Here is a 27,350-nt window from a genome sequence, read left to right on the forward strand (position 1 = left end):
ACGAAAAGCCCACACCCGATGCCATTCTTAATGGGGAAAAACTGAGAGCTTTGCCACTAAGGTCAGGAACACGACAGGGAGGTCCACTCTCTGGACAACCAGTGTTGTTCGACATAGCCTCAGCAATTAGACAACAAAAAGAAATAATAAGGCGTCTGAATCAGAAAAGAACTCAAACTCTCACTTTTCTCAGAGGACATGATATCCTATGTGGAAAACCCAAAAGATGCCACCCCAACATTGCTAGGACCCTTTCCTGAATTCAGCAAAGCAGCAGGATAGGAAATCCATGCACAGAAATCAGTTGCATTTCTATACACTAACAATGAGATGGAAGAAAGAGAAAATGAGGAGTCGATTCCATTTACCATTGCACTAAACACCATAAGATACCTCGTAATAAACCCACCCAAAGAGACAAGGATCTGTACTCTGAAGACGACAGGACATTCTGGAAAGAAATTGAGAAAGACATAAAGAACTGAAATCATTCCATGTTCATGGATTGGAAGAACAAATATTGTTAAAATGTCTATGCAAGCTCGAGCAATCTCTACATTCAATGCAATCTCTATCAAAATACTGCTAACTTCTTTTCTTTCTTTTTCAAGATTTTTTTAATTTATTTATTCATTAGACACACACACACACACACACACACACACACACACACGCAGAGGCAGAGACACAGGTAGAGGGAGAAGCAGGCCCCATGCAGGGAGCCCAACGTGGCACTTGATCCCGGGTCTCCCGGATCACATCCTGGATTGAAGGCAGAGTTATACCGCTGAGCCACCTGGGCTGCCCCCAACTTCTTTGCATACAGCTGGAGTAAATAATACTAAAATTTGTTTGGAACCTTAGAGGGCCCTGAATAGCCAAAGGTATGTTGAAAAACGTAGCCAAAGCTGGTGACATTAGAAGCCAGTCTTCAAACTCTATTGCAAAGCTGTGATCAACAGGACAGTATGGTCCTGGCACAAAAGCAGACATGTCAATCAATGGCCCAGAAGAGAAAATCCAGAAGTAGACCCTCAACTCTATGGTCAACTCCTCTTCAACAATACTGGAAAGAAAATCCAATGGAGACAAAGTGGTCTCTTCAACAAATGGTGTGGGAAAATCAGACCACCACATGTAGAAGAGTAAAACTGGACCATTTTCTTACACCATACACAAAAATAGACTCAAAATGGATGAAACACCCAAATGTGAGATAGGAATCCATCAAAATCCTAGAGGACAACACAGCCAGCAACCTCTGTGACCTTGGCTGCAGCAACTTCTTGCTAGACATGTCACCAGATGCCAAAATGACCTACTGGGACTTCATCAAGATAAAAAGCTTTTACACAGCAAGGGAACAGTTGACAAAACCAAAAGACAACTGACAGAATGGGAGAAGGTGTTTGCAAATGCCTTATCAGATAAAAGGCTGGTATGCAAAGTCTATAAAGAGCTAATTCAAAGTCAACACCCAAAGAAAGATAACCCAATGAAGAAATGGGCAGAAGAAATGAAAGGACATGTCTCCAAAGAAGACATACATATGGCCAACAGACACATGAAAACATGCTCACCATCAGCTGGCACCAGAGAAATACAAATCAAAACCACGGTGAGTTTCCCCCTCACGCCTTTCATAATGGCCAAAATTAGCAAGTCTGGAAATGACAGATGTTGGCGGGAATGCAGAGAAAGGGGGATCCTCTTATGATGTTGGTGGGAATACAACCTGGTGCAGCTACTCTGGAAATCAGTAGCAGAGGTTCCTCAAAGAGTTGAAAAAGGAGCTACCTATGCAAAACCCAGAAATTGCACTAGAAGGTATGAATCCCAAAGATCACTTTGGTCGGGATCCGAAGGGGCACCTGCACCCCCTGTTTATACCAGTAATATCCTCAATAGCCAACCTGAGAGGTATGGATGTTCTTTGAAAGAGGTATGCATAAAGAAGATGTGATGTAGATATAAATAAATAAGTAATCATATTTATTTATTAGACAGAGAGAGAGAGAGAGAGGGAGGGAGGTGAGAGAACAGAATATTACTCAGCCAATAAATAATGAAATCTTGGGACCCCTGAGTGGCTCAGTGGCTGAGAGTTGGCCTTTGGCTCAGGGCATGATCCCGGAATCCCGGGATTGAGTTCCACATCGGGCTCTCTGCATTGAGCCTGCTTCTCCTCCCTCTTGCCTACGTCTCTGCCTCTCTATCTCTCACTCTGTGTGTGTGTGTGTGTGTGTGTGTGTGTGTGTGTGTGTGCCTCTCATGAATAAATATATAACATTTATAAAAAAGAAAAATGAATTCTTGCCATTTGCAATGATGCGATGGAACCAGACGGGATAATGTTAAGCAAAATATGTCAATTGGAGAAAGAAAATTATCATACGGTTTCACTCATATGTGGAATTTAAGAAACAAAACAGAGTAGCATAGGGGAAGGGAAGGAAAAGTAAAACAAGATGAAATCAGAAAGGGACACAAACCATAAGTCACTCAATACTAGAAAACAAACTGTGGGTTGCTGGAGGGGAAGGGATTGGGCGGATGGGGTAACTGCCTGATGGAGATTAAGGAGGGCATGAGCACTGGGTGTTATATAAGACTGATGAATCACTGAACTCTACCTCTGAAACTAATATTACACTATAAGTTAATTTGAATTCAAATAAATAATATAAAATAAAAAGAAATACAAGTGAATCCAAGATAACTTTTGATGTTGTTATATAATGACACAGATAAGTTTTTAGAGATTAGGATATCTGCTCTAAGAAAAGAACACTATTAAAAGGAAAGATTACCTAAGAACAAAGATATCTTGCAGAAATAATTCACGGTGGACAATGAAAAGCGCAGTTGACAATATATGTCAAAGGCATTGTTGTTATTATTTAAGGAATCACGGAAGAGTAAATGTAGTATTTTGGCAAGAATTTCTATTTAGGTTTTTATAAACTACAATTACAGATAAATTAGTTAATTAATGGTTAAAGTGATGAAATATTAGTCTTACCCAGTATTCTCTTTTTGTAATTCCTCATTTTTCTTCACTTCTTGATCCAACCTGAACTGCAAAGGCTGTTTTAACTCCATACATTTCTTTAGGTTTTCCTTTTCATCACCACACTTTGGAAACAATTTTTTAAGAACATTAGTTTCAAAAATCAAGAGACTCCTTCTTCTTTTATAAAATGCTATTTCTCATGAATCCATGGGTAATATGTGTTTAGACAGGTTTATAAAATACATATAAAATGTAGGTTATGAACCAAATGTCAATGAAAAGAAATCTCAAAAATAAGGATGTTTGTTAAAACAGCTTCACCTGAGTTTATATTTTCATCATTTTTGTTTCTAGAATTTAAATTGCCAAAATTTACTTGGGAAATACAGACAGAGGTTTTTAATCCACATTAATGAAAAAATCTTTAACGTGGCTATACTTACATTTGAGTTTCTAGAGATGTCCTAGAAGCAGTTTCACCAATATCTTAAGATACTCTGGGTTTTGTGAGATCACAGCTTATTAAGATACAGTCTCTGAAAAATTCCCATACTGTCCCCATTATAATTTTGATGATTATCTGACTTTGGGATGAGATACTCTTTTTCTCTGCAAGCATTTCAAACATTTCTCTGCAAGATTTCAATTTCTTCTTTTCTATTGACCACTTTTCTCTCTAAATAAAATTCAAGCCTTCCCACTATTCTATCAAAACGTTTCCTTACTCTTGCAGCATTTTCGATCATCTTGCTTTTCCCCTTTCACTGGACTCGAACATTCTTTCATGTGTCATCTCAGGCACAGATTCATCTTTTCATCGCGTCTTCTACACTAAAATCTGACTTTCAATCCTGGAATTCCACTGAAAATTTTTGACAATCATCAAGGATCTGTTTTTGCAAGTCCTGATCCTGCTTTACTTCTCAGCAGCAGCTGAAAACAATGCCACATCTTCCCTCTGCTCCTCTAATCCCATTTCATTTATAAATGACAGCAAACGCTGACATTCAGTCCTTGGACCCTTGCTATTCCTCTTTTTCACATCCTCTCAGAGTTCTCCAAATCAGAAAAAACCAGCATCCGATTGAACACTTTGTCTGGTCGGATTAAATGCTTTCAGGTTTACACTTAACTGCTTAAAATACATTTAGAATACAGCTTTGTTATGTCAATGTGTTTCAATCAGAAATTACTGCTATGGTATAAAGTACTTAATTTTATCCTAAAAACTGTTAAGATATTCTCAAATTTAGGCAAGGACAGGTACCATACACATAAAATATTTTCCCTCTTAGATACATTTGTACATAGGAAGACAGAATCATTGCTCATGAAAAAAAAATAAAAACAATGTAAAATAAAGGACTAAACTGGTCTGCACAGACTAGATAATACGGGTGAAGAAAGTAAGTTCACAGGGGAGTTAGAATAATCAGAAAAGCCTCATGGAGAATGAGAGACAATGAGCCAGGACTCAATAGTGTACGATTAGGCAAGAGGAAGGGAAACTAAAAAGACAGAGGGTAGAATGAGTAAAAAAAAAAAAGGGTGAGAGATGGTAAAATCACCCCAATTAACTTAAAGGATAAAACCTGATGGCAGAGAAATACAAACAGATGCCAGACAACAACTAAATCAATGTTCACAGCAGCATTATTAATGGCCACAAAGTGGAAATAACCCAAAGGTGCATTAAATGATGAATGAACAAGGGCGTTAGCCCACAATGGAGGACTGTCTAACCAGAAAAAGAAATGAAGCACTGACATATGCTAGAACACAGGCGAACCCTGAAAACAGGAAGTGAAAGAAGCGAGTCACAAAGGACCACACATGGTGTGACTCCCTTTATGTGAAACATTCACAATAGGCAACTCTATGGAGACAAGAAGTAGACTTCTGGTTGCCGGAGGTCAAGGGCAACAGCTGAGGGTTTTTTTCAGGGTGATGAAAATGTTCTGATGGCAGTGATAGTTGCAAAACCCTATAAATATACTCAGCGACAACAACACATGTTAAATGGGTCAACTGTATGGTAGGTGTATTTATAGCTCAATAAAGCTTTTAAAAAGAGTCAATGGCAGGACCCAGATAATTTTCTTAATTCTCACTTTTGGCTGTATATACATCATCTGAGTATTTCCATGCATTTTTAATATATAAATATTAAAAATATAAATATTTTCTAATACTTATAAATAAATATATTAAAAATAAATACATAAAAGGAAAAGAAAATGAAGGAAATGCCTCAGTTCCACTAGTCGTAACCTTTCTTTACAAGTTTTCCTGAAATCAGTACAGAGTGTATATCCATCAATAAAAGTGAAGATGAGAAGTGACATTGTCTTTCAGACATTGTTCAGACAATGTCTGAAACATTCCATTAAACCTTATCTTCTGATTTTATCTAGCTCGCCTCATCATGGTAATAGAGATTTCACTAGAGAACATTGTTTTTAGGGCATCTGGGTAGCTCAGTTGGTTTAGGCATCCAACTCATGATTTCAGCTCAGGTCATGATCTCATTGGTGGTGGGTTTAAGCTGGCATGGGGCTCTGTACTCAGCAGGGAATCTCCTGGAGATTCTTTCTCTCTCCCTGTGCCCCTCCCCCTACTCATGAGTGTGCATGGACATGCATTCTCTCTCTCTCTCTCTCTCTCTCTCTCTCAAATAAATAAATAAATGATTAAAAAAAGTGTATAGCAGGAAAAAAAAGTCGCTCAATTTCTGTGAATGGGTAAATGCTATAAGAAAAAAACATATCACACAGAGAGCAGAATGAAAAGTCAGAATTTAATAAAAAAAAAAGTGCATGGTGAAGACACTAAAATTATGCTAAACTGAAACGAAAATACAAAAGAAAGTGGCCCATGGAAACTAGCATCCTAAAACCCTTTATATTATTTAACCAGCTACAGATGAACTGTTGACATGTTATATGTAATACATACCTGACTTTCGATTTGATCCAATGTTTTTAAATCCTGTACTTCATCTTCTAAATTAATACGATAATGTGATAACTCCGGTGAAGCCTGTGACATAGATTGCTTTTTTAAAGCATCAGCCAGTTCTTGTTGAAGTTCTCTCATAACTACCTAATAAGACCTCCTGTTACTGATTTTAGAAATCATCCTATTATTATGTTAATAATATATAATTCTAATGTATGTACTTTATCACCACATACATCAACTCACCTTTTATTCCTAGAGTGTACACACTGCTGTTAAGTGAATTCAGTTAAAGACACAAAAAGTGTCATCCTCCTGCCTAGTCAGTATTATGTTACATAGATAATTATTTCAGCCCCACTCTCCATTCCTTGTTGATGAATTTGCAAAGCTTCCTAGCCTTCTGAAGTCTCAAAAAGAAATGGGTATTATATAGGTGAGGCTAGCAGTGGTAAATCCTACATTAATGAAATGTTTTCTCTCTTTTTTATTAGAGGCTAAAATTAACTTCCGAGCTCTTCACATACTCAATCCTCTGCTCAAATCCTTCCAATAGGTTACCATCTCAGAACAAAAGTGAAGTCATACTAATGGCCCTCAAGCCCCCTACATAACCTGGCTTCTGCCTCCCTCCTGGCCTCAGCTCCTAGAGCTCCCTCCCCTGTTCATGCTCACTCCACTCCTGCTATACAAGAATCCTGCCATCCCTCCCTCAGTAGCCTGAAAATAGAGATCCAGTGCCAAATTAATAAATCACAAAGATACAATTCTATTGGAAAATTTTAAGCCCAAATGGTAGTTACTTGAGTTTTGAAATGAGCAAATTATTTGAAAAATGCTTAAATTATAAACCGTAGTGGGAAGATGAAATCAAATACAGCATTGCTAAGTCACCAGTTATCCCAAATTATGATTTAGTGAAAAGTAGATGCCTTCAAAGAGTTCAAAGGTCACAAGAATAAATGATTTGAGACTAAACATTTAAATTTACATAAATAAAAATAAAAGTATGCTAACTGAAAATGCTTAAAAAGCTATCAAAGAAAAGTACTGAGATACAGCACCTACACTTCAGTTCATGTGACAAATCTGGAGTTAGTTGTCAAGTTAATCCACTTATTTGAACCTCAAGGTCAAAACACTCAGGTATGAGCATTTCCACTTACCTGTTCATAATGGTATTAAAACGTGGTGACAAGAATTAAAACTATTTTAGTAGTACTAACAATAAATTATTAAGATCAGACTCCTTTCTTTAACAATGTATAACTTAACCTCTTGAGGTTTCTCATAGATGACGCACATTTTTATTCAAATTAAAGCACCTTTCAGGTCTAATTTTTATTTGCTGGTTACAAGTTATGCTGACTCACAGGTCTATATTTTTTTATATTCATCTAGATTCAAAACTGACCCATAATCATTCAGGTCGTGATCTCAGGGTAATGAAGTGGAGCTCTGCACTGGGCATAGAACCCACTTTGGATTCTCTCTCCCTCTCCATCTGCCCCACTCCCATTTAAGTGCAGGTGTACTATTTCTCTCCAAAAAAAAAAAAAAAATACTACTAATAAGCCATAACCAAACATTACTTTGAATTTTCTAACAGGAAGCTTGAAAACTATTTGTCTTTCTGAATACTTACTTCTCTTTCTTCTTTCTCCTTTTCATACATAAATACTCTTTCCATTAAATGTTTACATTCATTGATTAACTCCTTATTTCTTTCTTGCAGTATACGACTTCGTTTTTCACTTTCAGCTTGAAGATTTCTTACAATAAGCTGAACCTGGTCTTCGAGATCAGTTCTAGTCTTTTCTTTACACTCCACTCTGCTGTAGGCATCATCTAGTTGCTCTCGGAGCAACATATTTTCACTTTGTAGTTGAGATAATTTGCCTTCTAAGGATTCGTGCTTTCCAATGTATTCATTCACTTTGCCTTGTTCGTTTTGATATTTCTGCTCAATTTCCTTCTTCTGACCCTCTGTTTGTTTTGGGTTTCTTTGTACATGTTCTAAAGCCAAAGTCTTTTCTCTGAGAGCATCTCTTGTGTACTGGAGCTCAATTTCTAGGGCGTTGAGTTTACTTTCGGCTTCAGAAAGTTGCTGAGAAAGCACGTCATTGTTTTCTTTTAGGTTAGACATCTCAAAGTTCATTTTGGCCTGTAAATGAGACCACTCATCTTTGGCTCTCTGAAAAGCAAGTTCTAGGTCTCTTTTTGATGCCTGACTTTGATCGTGATCCTGTATAGCTGTAGCGAGTCTAGCTCGGTATGACTGAAGTTTTGCTTCCAGTCTTTCTCTGTTTAGCTTTTCATCCTGCAGTTTAGAGGTCAGCATGTTATTTTCAGTTGTCACAACATTCAGCTGCCCACTAGATTGGAATACTGTATTTGTTAATGTTACCTCATTCAGTTTTATGGAGTCATTCTTTTCTTTTTTAATTTCAGTGTCTTCACGATACCTCTTTTCCTTTTCCTGTTTCTGATTCCTGATTGTGTCTATTTCCACTCTTAGCGTGGCAATTTCATCTTGCAACGTGCGGTTTTCAAGTAACAGACCTTTTTCTTTTTCATGAGGAGGAGAAACCTAAGTAAAACAAGAGTCTTTTAGCTGGAACTCAATAAAATGACATTATCATGATTTTCTCTGAAATCAAAGAATATCCTATGTTTATACAAGGAATAGGTTGCAGTTAAGTGGATATCCAACTGGAAAAACACAAAGTTGGATCCAAGCCTCAAACTTTTATACAAGCATAAATTCCCCAAAGTTCAAAAGTTTAATTGAAAGCAATGAATGCATGAAAGGAAAAAGAAATCATGACAAAATCCTAAGAATCTCAGAATTGGAAAGGTCTTTCTCTGGTTTACAACAAACGCAGAAGGCTTGAAAGAAAAGACTAATACATCTGACTACACTAAAATTGAGTTTATAAGTCTCATGTCTAACACAGTCCACAGGAAAACCCTTAGCTCTGCATATATTTGGACAGATTCAATTTCCTAACCTCACTTTGTTCTGAGAATATTCCATATGTATTCTACTTTTCTAACATTTGTATACTCAGTTATAAGAATTTTATCTACTGATAACTAATAAATCTAGGCATTGTACTACAAACATGTCTGCATACATTAATTATCTCTTTTAGTTATCACAATTCCAGAATGAAGAGGTTAAAAATACTAAGTGAGCTGCAGGACATTCCCCAGGTCTTTGTACCCACTACCACTGTTCTGGCACCAAACTGCAGCTACTTCTCTAGCCTGAATCTTAAATACAAAAGAAGCCTTGTATTTCGGGAGTGGCTGGGTGGCTCAGTCAGTTAAGCCTCTGCCTTCGGCTGAGGTCATGGTCCCCGGATCCTGAGAGCAAGTCCCGTGTCAGGCTCCCTGCTCCGCAAAAAGCCTGCTTTCTCTCTCCCTGTGCCTCCACTCCCCCTGCTTGTACTCTGTCAAATGAATCCAGAAAGTCTTTTAAAAAGAAAAAAAAAGCCTTATATTTCAAAATGCCAATACTAACTAAGGTAAAATTTATGTAGCTCCTAGAAAAATCATGAGATTATTTGTGGCTACAACTAATTTTATTTCCTCTTCAGATGTTTAAAATGGCAATAGATGCAAAAGAGGGGAAAATACACTGAGCTATTTTATTAGGAACAAAAGACTTATCAATAATTACCAGTAAGTATATATTACAGCATATGATTATTTATAAAGCTCCTTGTAGGGATCCCTGGGTGGCGCAGTGGTTTGGCGCCTGCCTTTGGCCCAGGGCACGATCCTGAAGACCCGGGATCGAATCCCACATCGGGCTCCCGGTGCATGGAGCCTGCTTCTCCCTCTGCCTATGTCTCTGCCTCTCTCTGTGACTATCATAACTAAATAAAAAAATTTTTAAAAAAAAAAGCTCCTTGTAATGAAATCAGATGCTACTTGGAGCAAATTGTTACTCTTCTCAAAAGTAGGAGACTAACATCTGAAGTAAGGTCTTAAGATGGGCTACACTTTTCCTCCTGTTCATCAAGTGTGAAACTAACCTCTCTATGAATATAGAGGTGGTGAAGGAATTGCCAAAAACTAAAGCATATGTTGTTAGTAGCAAGAGTTTTGTGCTTATGGAAAGCTCATAAATTCCATACTATTTCCCAAAATAATAAAAACTTCTCCTTCAGATAAGGGCATTATGAATGTCACTATTTGACACCACAGACAAATGTATTTAAATTAATGAATGGACTACAAACTTCACTGCCCCCCATATAGACCCGTATGTGTCTGTCTGTATGTATCTATGTATGTATATATGTATATATATACACACACACACTCACACACACATATATATGTATTCTTTTAAAATCCTCTGTACTTTCCATAATGTACAGGGTTGGTTTTTTTAGAAATATACACATGCATGGAGAAAAATAATAATTCCAAAAAATAAAATATACATACGTACAAATACATACACACGTACTTCAAAATAACTAAAGAAAATACCTCAGAATTCATTTTAGTATGAGACATTTCTGTCTCATTTTGTTTGCAAAGGTGATTGTTTAGAATTCCATCTTGGGTGGGAAGGGGGCAAGGTGAGGGAGGAGTAGGGATCCTCAAGCACCTGGCCCCACCAACTTACCTTGATAACTTTCAAATCACCCTGAACACCTACGAATTCGACCTGAGATTGATTGATTGATTTTTATTTATTTATTTTTTTACTGGAGTTCGATTTGCCAACATATAGTATAACACCCAGTGCTCATCCCGTCAAGTGCCCCCTCTCCCGGGGCAAGTGCCCGACCTGTTTCTTTTTAAAGATTTATTTATTTATTTATTTATGATAGAGAAAGAGACATGAGGCAGAGACACAGGAGGAGGGAGAAGCAGGCTCCATGCCGGAGCCCGACGTGGGACTCAATCCCGGGACTCCAGGATCTGCCCTGGGCCAAAGGCAGGCGCCAAACCGCTGAGCCACCAGGGATCCCCCTGACCTGAGATTTAAAGAGAGAACAGTCAGAACGCTACAGAGAGAAGGGTTTTCGCTTCTAACAAGGTAGGAAGGAGGAAAAAAATAAAACAGAATCAAGGGGGGCGGGGGGGGGGGCACCGGAGGAGCCTGGCTAAGGCCTGTGGCGGGGAAAGCCTCCCAGGCGGGAAAGCCCAGTCCCGGAGAAGCGGACAAGTGGGAGCTTTACAATCCGCCCCGGATTCCTCCGGGATGGAAAGGCGCTCAGCAGGGACCTCGGGCAGGAAGGGGGGGACCTCCAGTCTTGGGGTCACTGACAGAGGAAGTGCGCCGGGGGAGAGCGCCCCCCACTCCGGCCCAGCTCCCTAAAGGGCTGGAGCGCGCTGCGCCGGGCCCCAGGGAGAAGCCCGTGGGTCGGGAGGGGCTCCGGGAGCCAGACTCCAGCAGCGCAGGCCCCGGACCCCAGGGGACACAGCCGGGATCCTGCGCTCCCCCCGGGACAGGCCGAGGCGGGGAGGGTCCAGGACAGCGAGAACCCTCCTGCCCCGGGAGCAGCCAGGCCCCTGTGGCCTGGGAGATGGCAGGAGTCACTGCGGGGGGCGCCCTCCAGGGCCAGATGGCAGGAGTCACTGCTGCCAGAGACCTGGCCGCTGCCGGTGTGGTTGTCCCTCCTGGTGCCACCCGGTGCCTGGAAGAGGCGGGGCCGGTGGGGGACACGGGCCTCAGGGGAGGTCGGCTCCCCGTGACCCTGCACCCAGCAGGGGGCGGGACAGCTCCCCAAGGTGCACACACCTGCCCCTCCCCCAGAAGACCAGCTGGAAGGACAGGGGGAGTTCCCGACCCAGCAGCCCTGGAAAGCTCCAGGGGAAGTGGAGGGATCTACAGTATATAGAACTAGAGGGTACCCCTCTTCCCCCCACCCCCATGTTCCAGTACAACTCATTTTTTATCAGACTGTAAGTTTCCAATTTTCTTTCTCCTTTTCCACCTTAACTACAATATTTTGCCACCTTTTCAAGTTTCTTCCTTTTTGACTCTCATATTTTTACAATTACATGTCTTAGATATATTTTCCACTTCTAGATTCCCTTCAACATACTCAACGTAATTTTGGGAGCTAGACGAGATATGTTTTGTGTGTGTGTGCTTTTTTGTTTTCTGTGCCTCATTTTGTTCTACAATGGCACAATACCTTCTAAAACAGGACCAGCATGCACCCAGAACCAAGTGGTATACCATGCTGGTTCATTCTGTGAGACTATATTCTCTCTTCATTCCCATTCTGCCCCCCCCCCTTTTTTTAATTTTTTATTTATTTATGATAGTCACAGAGAGAGAGAGAGAGGCAGAGACACAGGCGGAGGGAGAAGCAGGCTCCATGCACCGGGAGCCTGATGTGGGATTCGATCCCGGGTCTCCAGGATCGCGCCCTGGGCCAAAGGCAGGCGCCAAACCACTGCGCCACCCAGGGATCCCATGCCCCCCCTTTTTATCTCATTTATGTTTTGGGGAACAATGTTGGGGCTCTCTACAAGTATTTCTGGTTTATAGAAATTTGGGACTCAGTATCTTCTAACATACAGAACTTAATACACCCAGGACCAAGAGGATCACCCCCTAGCACCCCTCAGGTAGACTACATTCTCCCTCCACTACAACTTCATCACCACCACCATGTCCCAGTCCCCCCAACATTTTATTTTTCTACTTCTTTTTTTTCCCCCTCTTTACCTTTGCTTTTTTTCTCTTTTTTTCTTCCTTGGCATTCTTGGCCTTTTATTTTCTACTACTTTGTTTTAAAATTTGTTTTTCACTTTAGTGGTCATTTTGTGTTATTTTGTTCTTCTCTTCATTTTAAATTTCATGTCATGGACCTTGTCAGAATCATCGAAGGATAAGAAACCTTGGGTGGCTCAGTGGTTTAGCGCCTGCCTTCAGCTCAGGGCATGATCCTGGAGTCCCAGGATCAAGTCCCACATCAGGCTCCCTGCATGGAGCCTGCTTCTCCCTCTGCCTGTGTCTCTGCCCCTCTCTCTGTGTCTCTCAAAAATACATAAATGAAATGTTTAAAAACAATCATCTAAGGTGAAATTGACTTAGATTGTGGTTGATAGTCTTGACTCAGCCCGTTCATACAGCCACGCTGCAGTGAGCAAAATGACTAGAAGGAAGATCTCACCACAAAAGAAAGAATCAGAAACAGTACTCTCTTCCACAGACTTACAGAATTTGAATTACAATTCGATGTCAGAAAGCCAATTCAAAAGCACAATTATAAAGCTAGTGGTAGCTCTGTAAAAAAGCAGAGAGTATTAAAGAAACTTCATGACTGCAGAATTTTGATCTAATTAGTCAAAATTAAAAATTAATTAAATGAGATGCAATCCAAACTGAAGGTTCTAACAATGAGGGTTAATGAGTTAGAGGAAAGAGTGAGTGCCACAGAAGACAAGTTGATGGCAAAGAGGAAAGCTGAAGAGAAAACAGAAAAACAATTAAAGGACCATGAGGAAAGGTTAAGGGAAATAACTGAGAACCTCAGAAGGAAAACATCTATGCATAATTGGGGTTCCACAGGAGGGCGAGAGGGCCAGAGGGCCAGAAAGCATATTTGAACAAATCATACCTGTGAACTTCCCATATTTGGGGAGGGAAATAGGCATTCAGGTCCAGGAGATAGAGAGGTCCCCCACCAAGGGGAGGGGGGGAAGCAGAACTCGACATTTAATGGTGAAACAAGCAAATTCCAAAGAAAAAGAAAGTCCTTAAAACAGCAAGAGACAAGAGATTTCTAACTTATATGGGGAGAAATATTAGATTAACAACAGACCTCTCCACAGAGATCTGGCAGGCCAGAAATAGCTGGCAGGAAATATTCAGGGTTCTACATGACAAGAACATCCAGCCAAGAATACTCTATCCAGTGAGCCTTTCATTCACAATAGGATAAAGAGCTTCTAAGATAGGCAGAAGCTGAAAAAAATGTGACCACCAAATGAGCTCTGCAAGTAATATTAATGGGGACCCTGTAAAAGAAAGAGGAAGCCCAAAGAAATAATCCACAAAAACAGGGACTGAATAGACATTACAATGATAGTAAATTAATATCTTTCAATAGGTAGTCTCAATGTGAATGGGCTACATGATCCCATCAAAAGACGCAGGGTTTCAGACTGGATAAAAAAATCAAGACCCATCTATTTGCTGTCTACAAGAGACTCATTTTAGATAGAAGGACACCTACAGCATGAAAATAAAAGGTTGAAGAACCATTTACCATTCACATGGTCTTCAAAAGAAAGCAGGGGTAGCCATCCTTATATCAGATAAATTAAAGTTTATCCCAAAGACTGTAGTAAGAGATGAAGAGGGACACTATATCATACTTGAAGGGTCTATCCAACAAGAAGATCTAACAATCATGAATATTTATGCTTCTAATGTGGGAGCTTCCAAGTGTATCAATGAATTAATAACCAAAGTAGCGGCATACTTAGATAATAATACACTAGTAGTAGGAGACTTAAACACGGCACGTTCTGCCAATGACAGATCTTCTAAGCACAACATCACCAGAGAAACAAGAGCTTTAAACGATACACTGCACCACATGGGTTTCACAGATATTTACAGAACTTTACATCTGAAAGCAACTGAATACACAGTCTTCTCATGGAACTTTCTCAGAATAGTCCACCCAATACCAAAACATTGGAATTGTCCCCTGCATATTTTCAGACCACAATGCTTTGAAACTAGAACTCAATCACAAGAAGAAATCTGGAAGAAACTCAAACACATGGAGGAGAAAGGCCATCCTGCTGAAAGATGAATGGGTCAACCAGAAAATTAGAGAAGAAATAAAAAGATTCATGGAAACGAATGAAAATGAAGATACAACCATTCAAAATCCTTGGGATACAGCCAAAGCAATCCTAAGCGGGAAATGCATCGCAATACAAGCATCCCTCAAAAGACTGGAAAAAAACCTCAAAGACACAAGCTAACCTTGCACCTAAAGGAATTGGAGAAAGAACAGTAAATAAAACCTACACCAAGCAGAACAGAGAGAGTGAAGATTTGAGCAGAACTCAATGAAATAGAGACCAGAAGAACTGTGGAACAGATCAACAAAACCAGGAGTTGGTTCTTTGAAAGGAAGAATAAGATCCATAAACCATTAGCCAGCCTTTTAAAAAACAAAGGAGAAAAGACTCTAATTAATAAAATCACGAATGTAAAAGGAGAGATCACCACCAATACCAAGGAAAACCTAACCAAGGAAATAAAGGATTTATACCCTAACAACTACAGAACACTTCTGAAAGAAATCCAGGAAGACACAAAGAGATGGAAAAATATTCCATGCTCAAGGATTGGAAGAATTAATATTGTCAAAATGTCTATGCTAACCCAGGGCGATTTACATTCAATGCATTCCTGTCCACGTACCATGGACTTTCTTCACTTTCTTCAGAAAGTTGGAACATATAATCTTAAGATTTGTGTGGAATCAGAAAAAACCCCGAACAGCTAGGGTAATATTGAAAAAGAAAACCAGAGCTGGGGACATCACAATGCCGGATTTCAAGTTGTATTACAAAGCTTTGATCATCAAGACAGTGTGGTACTGGCACAAAACCAGACACATAGATCAATAGAACAGAATAGAGAATCCAGAAATGGGCCCTCGACTCCATGGTCAAGTTATATTCGACAAAGCAGGAAAAGACTATCCACTGGAAAAAGGACACTCTCTTCAATAAATGGTGCTGGGAAAACTGAACAGCCACGTGCAGAAGAATGAGACTAGACCATTCTCTTGTACCATACGCAAAGATAAACTCAAAATGGATGAAAGATCTAAACGTGAGACAGGAAACCATCAGAATCCTAGAGGAGAACACAGGCAACAGCCTTTGTGAACTCGGCCACTGCAACTTCTTTGCAGATGAAGGCAAAGGGAAATAATAGCAAAAAGAAACCATTGGGACCTCATCAAGATACAAATCTTCTGCACGGCAAAAGAAACAGTCAACAAAACTAAAAGATAACCTACAGACCGGGAGAAGTTATTTGCAAATGACCTATCAGGTAAAGGGCTAGTATCCAAGATCTATAAAGAACTTAGTAAACTCAACAGCAAAGAAACAATCCAATTATGAAATGGGCAAAATCATGAGCAGAAATTTCACCAAAAAATGGCCAACGAGCACATGAGAAAACACTCCACATCACTTGCCATCAGGGAAATACAAATCAAAACCACAATGAGATACCACGTCACACCAGTGAGAATGGGGAAAATTAACAAGACAGGAAACAACAAATGTTGGAGAGGAGGTGGAGAAAGGGGAACCCTCTTGTACTGTTGGTGGGAATGTGAACTGGTACAGCCACTCTGGAAAACTGTGTGGAGGTTCCTCAAAGAGTTAAAAATAGAGCTACCCTATGACCCAACAATAGCACCACTCGGGATTTACCCCAAAGATAGAGATGCAGTGAAAAATCGCGACACCTGCACCCCAATGTTTATAGCAGCATTTTCCAGAATAGCCAGACTGTGGATGCAGCCTGAGTATCCATCAAATGATGAAAGGATATAGAAGATGTGGTCTGTATATATAATGGAATATTACTCAGTCCCTAGAAATGACAAATAACCAGCATTTGCTTCAATGTGCATGGAACTGGAGGGTATTATGCTGAGTGAAGTAAGTCAATCATAGATGGACAAACATCATATGGTTTCACTCCATGGGGAATATAAAAATACTGAAAAGGATTATAGGGGAAAGGAGAGAAAATCAGTCGGAAAAAGTAGAGAGGGTGACAACGCATTAGAGACTCCTAACTCTGAGAAACGAACAAGGGATAGTGGAAGGGGAGGTGGGCGGAGGGGTGGAGAGACTGGGTGACGGGCACTGAGGGGGCATTTGACAGGTGAGCACTGGGTGTTATGCTATATGCTGGCAAATCGAACTCCAATAAAAAATATACAAAAAATAGTATTCTATCATGTAATACTCTGGACATTCTGTTCTCAAGAAAGTTGCCTCTGAACCTCATTTTACTCTTCTATAACCTAGAGACACATTTTCATTAGGATTTTGGATCTTATCATTAAAAAAAAAAAGTCAAAAGGCTTAAGAGAACTTAAAAAAAATGTTCAAAAGCGGTCTTTTTTTATAACAAGGTTTTTCATCCTCAATGAATAATTCAAATTTTAAATTAAATGACAGCAAAATGTGCCACAGAGTAAAAATACAAATAGACATAGTATTGTGAAATAAGATTTCTGTATAAAACATTTAACTAGTTTTATCAGCATCTCAAGGAAATCTAGCTCATATTTCAACATTAAAAAATTCAAAACTGGGACAGCTGGGGGCTCAGTGGATTAAGTGTCCGACTCTTTTTATGGCTCAGGTCATGATCTCATGATCACGAGACTCAGAACCAGGTGAGGCTGGAGACTCAGATCATGAGACTCAAGAACCAGAGTCTGCTGGAGATTCATTTCCCTCCCTCTCCCTCTACTCCTTTCCCCCCAGCCCATGCTCTGTGTAAAAATAAACACAATTCCATATATCAATATAACATTTATCTCATTTTACCTTCCATCCCTTCATTCAAAATATATACATAGGGCATATGTGAGAGGCCTAGAATCCGAAAAGGTTGTAATTGTAGCTACAAAGATCATGGTTGCTATTAGGTTAAAATGAAATGTTTAATCTATTTGAAGCCTAATAATATGTATTATATCAAAGGGATACTATAAATAATATTGATGGAAATATACAATTACTGCCAAAAATTTACCTGATTCAAATTATTTTTTACACCCTTCAATTCCAAGTTTCGTCTTCTAAGATTAAGTTGAAGTTGTTGTTTCGTTTCAACTTCTTTACTATATTGCTCTTCTTTACTTCTTGTTTTTTATAATAAATTTATTTTTTATTGGTGTTCAATTTACCAACATACAGAAGAACACCCAGTGCTCATCCCGTCAAGTGCCCCCGTCAGTGCCCGTCACCCATTCACCCCCACCCCCCGCCCTCCTCCCCTTCCACCACCCCTAGTTTGTTTCCCAGAGTTAGGAGTCTTTATGTTCTGTCTCCCTTTCTGATATTTCCCACACATTTCTTCTCCCTTCCCTTACATTCCCTTTTACTATTATTTATATTCCCCAAATGAATGAGAACATATAATGTTTGTCCTTCTCCGATTGACTTACTTCACTCAGCTCTTCTCTACTTCTTAATTGCTCTTTAATATTTATATATAACATTTCAGCACTTCTTCTTTTTTCTTTTTCTTGTTTTAAGGTCAATCTGCAAATGCATGTGTTCATTTTAAAATTTGTCTTGTTAGCAATAAAAATTTTATTTTATGATCTAGTTCCACATATGTTGGTTCACTACCCAAAGGAAATTTTTCTGTTCTCAATTTTTTTTCCCTTTCTAGGGCTCATGTTTTTTAATTTATCACTTCAATCTCTTCAAAAAGATATATAGTTTAAAGAAGCAATGAGAAAGCATTTTGCAACTTAGTAAGTTTTAGTCAGTAATAACTCTGGGAGATGTTGTAAGCAAAGGAATTCTGAAATTATTCAATAAAGTTAGAGTTCAAAATTGCCATTTTTCCCCACAGAGTCATAATTACACTTCAATTAAGACAAATCATTTCATTACTAATTAAAAAGAGAACTTGTTGTTTATCAACAACTTTATAAATTCACTAGAAATACATTTTTATTTCACAAAACATCACAGGTACCTCTAAAAATGATCTTCAGTGTAAGACAGCATCAGCAGATGTCGTTTACACAACACACACCTGCAGATGACTCTGATCCAGCACTAGACTAGGGAGTCTAATATCTATTGCCCATGTTTTTTATGTTTCTTATTCTGTAACATTGTCAACCTTGTTGATCATTATGTATTTTATAAATCATTTGAAAACTCCTTTGAAAACACCACAGGATCCATATTAATTAAGTAAGGAATAAAGAGTAAGATGTGCTTGCAGCATAGACTTTTGAATTAATTTTCTTTACATATGTGAGAAATGTTGGAAAAACTTAACTTAATCATTTTCCATTTTACTTTTTAACCCCTGCATATGTTAAGAATAAACCAATTTTTCTGTCTTGAGAAAAATTGGCCATTTCACACTCTGTTGGGGGGCATTTAATATAAAATTTCCTGAGAACAATTTAAAAATATGGATCAGAGACCTCTACTAAATATTTTTATACGTTAACACAATGCTACATTAGAGAATTTATTCCAATTAACCAAGAATGTAGAAACAGAATTAAATAAAAGACATTCCTTATAGCATTAATTAAAATATAGGAAAATGGAAAACAACCAAAATTCAATTTGCTAAATAATGAGGCTTACATATGATGGACTTCTACATGGTCATTAAAATTATGCTTTAGAATATACATTAAATTATTAGAAGTATTCACTGTTAAAACCTTGCTGTATTGTTTCAAAGAATCTCACACTTTACATCTTTTTTTTTTAATTGGAGTTCAATTTGCCAACATACAGCATATCACCCAGTGCTCACCCCGTCAAGTGCCCCCGATCAGTGCCCATCAGCCAGTCACCCCAGCCTCCACTCACCTCCCTTTCCACTACACCTTGTTCGTTTCCCAGAGTCTCTCATGTTCTGTCACCCTCACTGATATTTCCCTCTCATTTTCTCTCCTTTCCCCTTTATTCCCTTTCATTAAATTTTATATTCCCCAAATGAATGAGACCATATAATGTTTGTCCTTCTCTGATGGACTTATTTCACTCAGCATAATACCTTCCAGTTCCACCCACGTGGACGCAAATGGTGGGTATTTGTCGTTTCTAATGGCTGAGGAATATTCCATTGTATACATAGACCACTGTTTCTTTACCTATTCGCCTTTTGATACTTCACATTTCTAACGGCGTTTCCTTCCCTATAAAATCCCAGAAGGCAAATTAGCAATTATAAAACTTCTCCTACACATGTGCAGCATAAAAGTAAGTATTTCAAGGGGTTCCTGGCTGGCTCAGTTGACAGAGCATGTGACTCTTGATCTCATAGCTGTGAGTTCAAGCCCCACGCTGAGTGTGGATTCTATTAAAAAAAAAAAAAGTAAATAGTTGAAATATTTCCTTAAAACCAAGATGTCATACCTTAAACGGTAGAGTTCTCGTTCCCATTCCACTTTTTGATGCTCTAACTGAGATTTCATTTCTTTTGTTTCTGGTAGCAACTTTTCTAGTTCATTGACCTTACGTTCCACTTTTAAAATTTTTCTTTTAAGTCGTTCACACTCTTTTTTTTTTAATTCTATTGATCTTTCGTATTTAAGAATTGCATCCCGGAATGTCAATACGCTAACAGAATCTACACCAGAGGAAACACAAAGACAGAAATAAAATGCAGGAGGCATCAGACCGGGTCAGTTGGTAAAGCATCCAACTATTGGTTTTGGCTGAGGTCATGATCTCACAGTTGTGGGACTGAACCTGGCATTGGTTGCTGCATTCAGCACAGAGTCTGCTTAAGATTCTTTACCCCCTCGTTCCCTCCCTCTCTGTTCCTCTCCCCATCTCCTGCTCATGCTCTCTCAAAAATTTGTTCTTTAAAAAAGTAAAATAAAACAATATGAGTACTTTTTGCATATAAGGGACCGAGCATGCTCACATTAACTCATTCATACATGAAATAAATATTGAGTGACTTCAACGTAAAGATATTATACCAGGCGACTGGGTGGCTCAATCAGTGGGTGTCTGCCTTCGGCTCAGGTCATGATCTTGGTGTCCTGGGATCAAGCCACATGGTGGGCTCCCTGCTTAGTAGGGAGTCTGCTTCTCCCTCTCCCTCTGCCTCTCTCCCTGCTCATGCTCTCTCTCTCTCAAATAAATGAATAAAATCTTATTATCAATAGAACTTTAAAATCTTTTAAAAAGAAGAGAAAACATGACTGAAACCTTTCTAAACTGAATGAAAACTATAATCCCACAGACCCACAAAGGATCTGGCTAGGAGAGAAGAAATGGAAGTAAACTCTTGTAATTTGAAAAAAAAAGATTTTATTTATTTATTCATGAGAGACATGGAGAGAGAGAGAGGCAGAGACACAGGCAGAGGGAGAAGCAGGTTCCCTGAGATAGCCTGATGCGGGACTTGATACAAGGACCCTGGGATCACACCCTGAGCCAAAGGTAGATGCTCAACCACTAAGCTACTCACGTGTTCCCTATTGTAATTTTCTTAAACTACATATGATGTGGTATATCACTACAAGAAGGTGGACTGTGATGCTTGAGTCATATGCTTTAAACGCTAAAGCAATCACTAAAATAGCAAATCTTAAGAGTTATAGTAATAAACAAAGCACATACATACACATATATCTGTATGTTTATATATATGTATAAATGGAACTTGTAAAAATTAGTTGATTAATCTAAAGGAAAGCAGAAAGCAAAGAAAATGCGAACAAAGCAGGTCAAATGGAAAGCAAACAGGATGAGAGATTTATATCAACTGTATCAATAATCAGAGTAAATGAAAATGGTCAAAAAATAAAAGAAAGAAAGAAAATGGTCTAAAAGCCTCAATTAAAAGGCAGACTGTCAGAATGGATAAAAATGTAAGTGACAACCATAGGCTGCCTATAAAAAATTCACTTTAAATGTAAAGACACACACACACAAAATAAATAAAATAAAAAAATAAATGTAAAGACACAAATTTGTGAAAAGGACAAAAATAAGGATATACCACACTCACACTTGACAAAAGAAGGCTGAACTTGAGTAGCAATATTAATGCCAGGCAAAATAGATTTCAAAGCAATATATATTCTCGTGATGTATAAGGTCATTTGTTAATGATGAAACAAACAATCCAATCATGAAATGGGCGAAAGACATGAACAGAATTTTCACAGAGGAAGACATAGATATGGCCAACAAGCACATGAGGAAATGCTCCGAATCACTGGCCATCAGGGAAAAAAACAACAACCACAATGAGATACCACCTCACACCAGTGGGAATGGGGAAAATGAACAAAACAGGAAACAACAAATGTTGGAGCGGATACGGAGAAAAGGGAAACCTTCTTGCACTGATGGTGGGAATGTGAACTGGCACAGCCACTCTGGAGAACTGTGTGAAGATTCCTCAAAGACTTAAAAATAGATCTACCCTACGACCCAGCAGTTGCACTGCTGGGGATTTACTGAAAGATACAGATGCAGTGAAACACCGGGACACCTGCACCCCAATGTTTCTAGCAGCAATGTATAGTAGCCAAACTGTGGAAAGAGCCTCGGTGTCCTTCGAAAGATGAAAGGATAAAGAAGATGTGGCCTATGTATACGATGCAATATTACTCAGCCATTAGAAACAACAAATACCAACCATTTACTTCGACACGGATGGAACTGCAGGGTATTATGCTGCGTGAAGTAAGTCAGTCGGAGAAGGACAAACATTATATGGTCTTATTCATTTGGGGAATATAAAAAATAGTGAAAGGGAATAAAGTGGAAAGGAGAGAAAATGAGTGAAAATATCAGGGAGGGTGACAGAACATGAGAGACTCCTAACTCTTGGAAACAAACACGGCATGGTGGAAAGGGAGGTGGGCGAGGGGTTTGGGTGACTGGGTGATGGGCACTGAGGGGGGGCACTTGATGGGATGAGCACTGGGTGTTATGCTATCTGCTGGCAAATTGAACTCCAATTTAAAAAATAATACGATATCAAAAACAAAAACAAAGATTTATCAACACTCAACAAATAAGAAATAAACCTAACTTTTTAAATGACAAAAATTTTGACAGCTCAATGAAGATACACAGATGTTAAATAAGCTCAACATTATCAGTCATTAGGGAAATGTATATTACAACCATAAATGTATATATTTATACACATATATAAGTATTTATGTGTGTGTGTGCGTATATATATATACACCATACCCATCCACGGCTACGATTAAAAAACTGATAATACTAAGTACTCATAAATATATATGGAGGAGTTAGAAACCCTCACATACTGCTGGTGGGTTTAGAAAATAGTACAATTACTTTAGAAAACAATTTGGCAGTTTCATAATAAGGCAATATGAAGAGACAGGAGACTTAAGAGTGATGGATATGTTAACTGTCTAAATTACAGTTATGGTTTCATATGTGTATATATATATATGACAAAACTATCAAATTATATGCTTCATACACATGCAGTTTACCTAACTAAAGCTGTTGGAGAAAGAAAGCCTCTATTATATGAAAAACCATCTAAGACAGTGGCTGAGACACGGATGGAAAGATGGATATGAAACCATACAAGATGAAGCTAGTGGACGATGGTCTTTCACCTCATGGCATTAAGAAGTAACAGCTAAGCTTTAAGCAAGGGGGTAACGTGATGAAATGTAAACTTTTAAAAATGTATAGTAAGTATGGTTGCAGTGTAGACCAAGATCCCGAGAGGTGGAATGGCAGGGAAAACAGTCCTGAGGTTAGCTCAGTAATCTAGGAGAAAAATAATGGTAAGGCACAGAAGAGAAGCAGAGTTCACAAACACATCAAGTGTGCCATTCCCACGTGGACAACCACAATGGAAATTATAGTTCTTTGGATGAGAGTCTTCAATAGTTCTCTATTTTAATATAAAACATATTTCTGAGATGAGTAGCTCTATAACACCTCAGTGTTGTGTGGCGCAGCGCTAGACGAGATGCGCACATATTACTACAATCATATATACAGAAAAAGGCTTTAAATTTATACGACGGCCCTACCTTTACAATCCATGCCAAGTTCAATGAGCAACAGGGAACTCTTATAATCAGAGTATTGCAACTTGCAATCCTCTGAAGCTGCTTCAGATGACTGAGTTAAGTCATCAAGATGCTCCACAGACTTCACTTGCTTTTTGACCTACAAATAAATAATACTATTTCAAAATGTCATCCAAATATTTATAAAATATACTAAGTGTAGAAAGATGATACATATCCATCTTTTTATAAAAGCAAAAACATAGGTACTTTTTAAAAGAACTGATTTTTATCAAAAAGACCTTTATCAATAATTGGTGTTTCTGAATAATTTTTTCACAGCAGATGTCTATACAACAAAGGAAAATTTTCATTTTTTCACTATGCGTTTCATAAAGTAATTTTTTTACCATGGAATATTTCTGATAAATATGAAATATCAAAATAATATAATAAAAATATACCATGAATGAAATAGAATAATATAATAAAAATGTATCATAAATGAAATAGAATTATATATTTTGTTTGTTTGTCTACCTTGTTCTTTTCCTTAGATGTTTTCTTTGCAGGTCTCAAAAGAGGGGATCCCTGGGTGGCGCAGCGGCTTGGCGCCTGCCTTTGGCCCAGGGCGCGATCCTGGAGACCCGGGATCGAATCCCACGTCAGGCTCCCGGTGCATGGAGCCTGCTTCTCCCTCTGCCTGTGTCTCTGCTTCTCTCTCTCTCTCTGTGTGAGACTATCATAAATAAATTTAAAAAAAATTTAAAAAGAGGAAGGATTCTTTTCAGGAAAATATTAAATACTTAAAATACAAAGAATATTTAAAGCATATCTAAGCAATATTAATAGCAATATTAACAAAGTATTAAATTTAGATCAAAATTGCAAAAGTAAAGGAAATCCTAATGTTACTTACATTATTTGATAGGGGTAAATATACCACATTTTTTGTTGTCATTTTCAATAAAAACAAGTTTTCACTAAATCAATTTGGAAAGTGCAAACTAAGTTTTTTTAATGACACAAGCCCTTTTGAAATAATCGTGATATTAGTGTTTTGAAGTTTTACTGTGCAACTACTATGCATTATTTGGGACAGTTTACATATCTTAAAGGATTTTTAGGCCTTACACAAACCGTATGAAGTAGGCAATTATACTGGGTATCTTTTCACAGGAAGCAAATGAGGCACAGATATTCTAAGGAACTTCCCCAAGCCCATACAGCTGGTAGGAGCAGACCACCCAGAACTCAAGTCCAGGAAATGTCCCGTCCAAACATGTGTTTTAAAATATGTGGTAAAAGTAAGTTAAGTATTTCTAAGTAATGTGATAGCAATTGAATCTATAGTATTATTCCATTTCTAGCTATAACTATTCTACAAATAATTTCTGAATCTTACATACATTTTTAATTTTTATTTTTTTAAAAGATTTTATTTATTTATCCATTCACTAGAGAGACACGCAGAGAGAGACAGGCAGAGACATAGGCAAAGACATAGGCAGAGGGAGAAACAGGCTCCCCCACAAGAAGCCTGGTGTGGGACCCCAGGATCACGCCCTGAGCCCAAGGCAAGACACTCAACTGCTGTGCGACCCCGGGATCCCACACACATTTTTTAATTAAAACACTTCAAACCTAAGCTGTATTGAAAATCTACTTTCAATAAACTAAATATTTAATTCTTCTAAAGAAGTTCATTAATGGGCATTCTTTTACTCATTCAAATGTTTATTCATGGATTCAACAATGACTCATGAAGCACACAATATGTGTCAATGACGCTGCTGGTACAGTAACCGTGGCTCTTGTAATTTAGAACTTTATAATCCAAAAGTAAAAATCTATGATAGATGAATAGTTTTTGATTGTAAATAAACATATTGTAAATAAACAAAACCATTCCCCTTTCCCCTAGAACCTAAACAAATATTAACTTAATATAATCAGATACTCCAAAGCCCCTCACAAAATCATAGCTAATCATGATACTGTCAAAGGTACTGAATACCTTAAAACCTATCAAGAAATGATTAGTTCTATTCAGAATCGCCTATGTGTCTCTAAATTTACTATTATATATATATATATATATATATATATATATATATATATATATATATATATTTTCAATCGATGAAGGATAGTATCTGAATATTCAATTATATGAGAATACTGCATGGTGGAACCGATTCTAAATAAACAATCTCTTACCACAAAACTCATATCCTGATCTGGGGGTCCTGGGATCGAGTTCTGCTTTGGGCTCCCCAGAGGGAACCTGCTTCTCCCTCTGCCCATGTCTCTGCCTCGCTCTCTGTGTCTCTCACAAATAAATAAATGAAATCTTAAAAAAAAAGTCACTCCTCCTCATCCTAACCTTTCAAGTGGTGTTTTTGATATACTTGAGTATTTCTTCCCTCAGCCTGTAACGACAGGCTGTATATTACAGTGTTTTACTTACATAATAATCATAGTTAACATTCCTTCAGAGGGAAATAAAGAATTTATGGGATTTTTACCTTCTTTCATCCTGATCCATTTCACGTAGACTGTTGTCATTACTCACTCGTAGTAGACTACCAGTTAGGGAATCGGCCTCCTCAAAGCCTGGTGTAATCACAGATGCTTTTGATGCCCACTTTACATTTGTATCTTTCTTTATTTCCATGACAGACAAACCAGGATCATTACTTAAAACAAAAATCCAGTTAAAATATCCATTAGAAAGCCAATATTTTGTAATAATTTTACTGGTAAGGATTAAAAATTTTTTTGGTAAACATCTGTTACCCATCTGAATTCATTTATTTTTATTTATTTATTTATTTTTTAATTTTTATTCCTTTATGATAGTCACACAGAGAGAAAGAGAGGCAGAGACACAGGCAGAGGGAGAAGCAGGCTCCATGCACCGGGAGCCCGACGTGGGATTCGATCCCGGGTCTCCAGGATCACACCCTGGGCCAAAGGCAGGCGCTAAACCGCTGCGCCACCCAGGGATCCCTGATATTCAATTATATGAGAATACTGCATGGTGGAACCGATTCTAAATAAACAATCTCTTACCACAAAACTCATATCCTGATCTGGGGGTCCTGGGATCGAGTTCTGCTTTAGGCTCCCCAGAGGGAACCTGCTTCTCCCTCTGCCCATGTCTCTGCCTCGCTCTCTGTGTCTCTCACAAATAAATAAATGAAATCTTAAAAAAAAAGTCACTCCTCCTCATCCTAACCTTTCAAGTGGTGTTTTTGATATACTTGAGTATTTCTTCCCTCAGACTGTAATGACAGGCTGTATATTACAGTGTTTTACTTACATAATAATCATAGTTAACATTCCTTCAGAGGGAAATAAAGAATTTATGGGATTTTACCTTCTTTCATCCTGATCCATTTCACGTAGACTGTTGTCATTACTCACTCGTAGTAGACTACCAGTTAGGGAATCGGCCTCCTCAAAGCCTGGTTTAATCACAGATGCTTTTGATGCCCACTTTACATTTGTATCTTTCTTTATTTCCATGATAGACAAACCAGGATCATTACTTAAAACAAAAATCCAGTTAAAATATCCATTAGAAA

The 27,350-nt window shown here is 38.3% G+C and overlaps 1 protein-coding gene across 7 annotated transcripts in view; it reads right to left on the bottom strand.

Annotated features, from left to right (window-relative positions):
- Positions 1–27,350, bottom strand: part of LOC140595960 (uncharacterized) — a 182,201-nt gene that overhangs the window by 31,490 nt on the left and 123,361 nt on the right. For all 7 annotated transcript variants that reach the window (XM_072742443.1, XM_072742450.1, XM_072742431.1 and 4 more), the window contains 10 exons: positions 27,143–27,313; positions 26,289–26,459; positions 24,301–24,499; positions 23,782–23,920; positions 20,141–20,354; positions 18,187–18,283; positions 8,379–8,561; positions 7,617–8,291; positions 5,969–6,052; positions 3,023–3,135 (listed from right to left, as the gene is read on the bottom strand). In XM_072742443.1, coding sequence (XP_072598544.1) covers positions 3,023–3,135; positions 5,969–6,052; positions 7,617–8,291; positions 8,379–8,561; positions 18,187–18,283; positions 20,141–20,354; positions 23,782–23,920; positions 24,301–24,499; positions 26,289–26,459; positions 27,143–27,313 — 2,046 coding nt within the window. The remainder of the gene's footprint in view (positions 1–3,022; positions 3,136–5,968; positions 6,053–7,616; positions 8,292–8,378; positions 8,562–18,186; positions 18,284–20,140; positions 20,355–23,781; positions 23,921–24,300; positions 24,500–26,288; positions 26,460–27,142; positions 27,314–27,350) is intronic.

The sequence above is a fragment of the Vulpes vulpes genome, chromosome 2, assembly GCF_048418805.1.
Source record: "Vulpes vulpes isolate BD-2025 chromosome 2, VulVul3, whole genome shotgun sequence".
NCBI lineage: Eukaryota > Metazoa > Chordata > Mammalia > Carnivora > Canidae > Vulpes > Vulpes vulpes.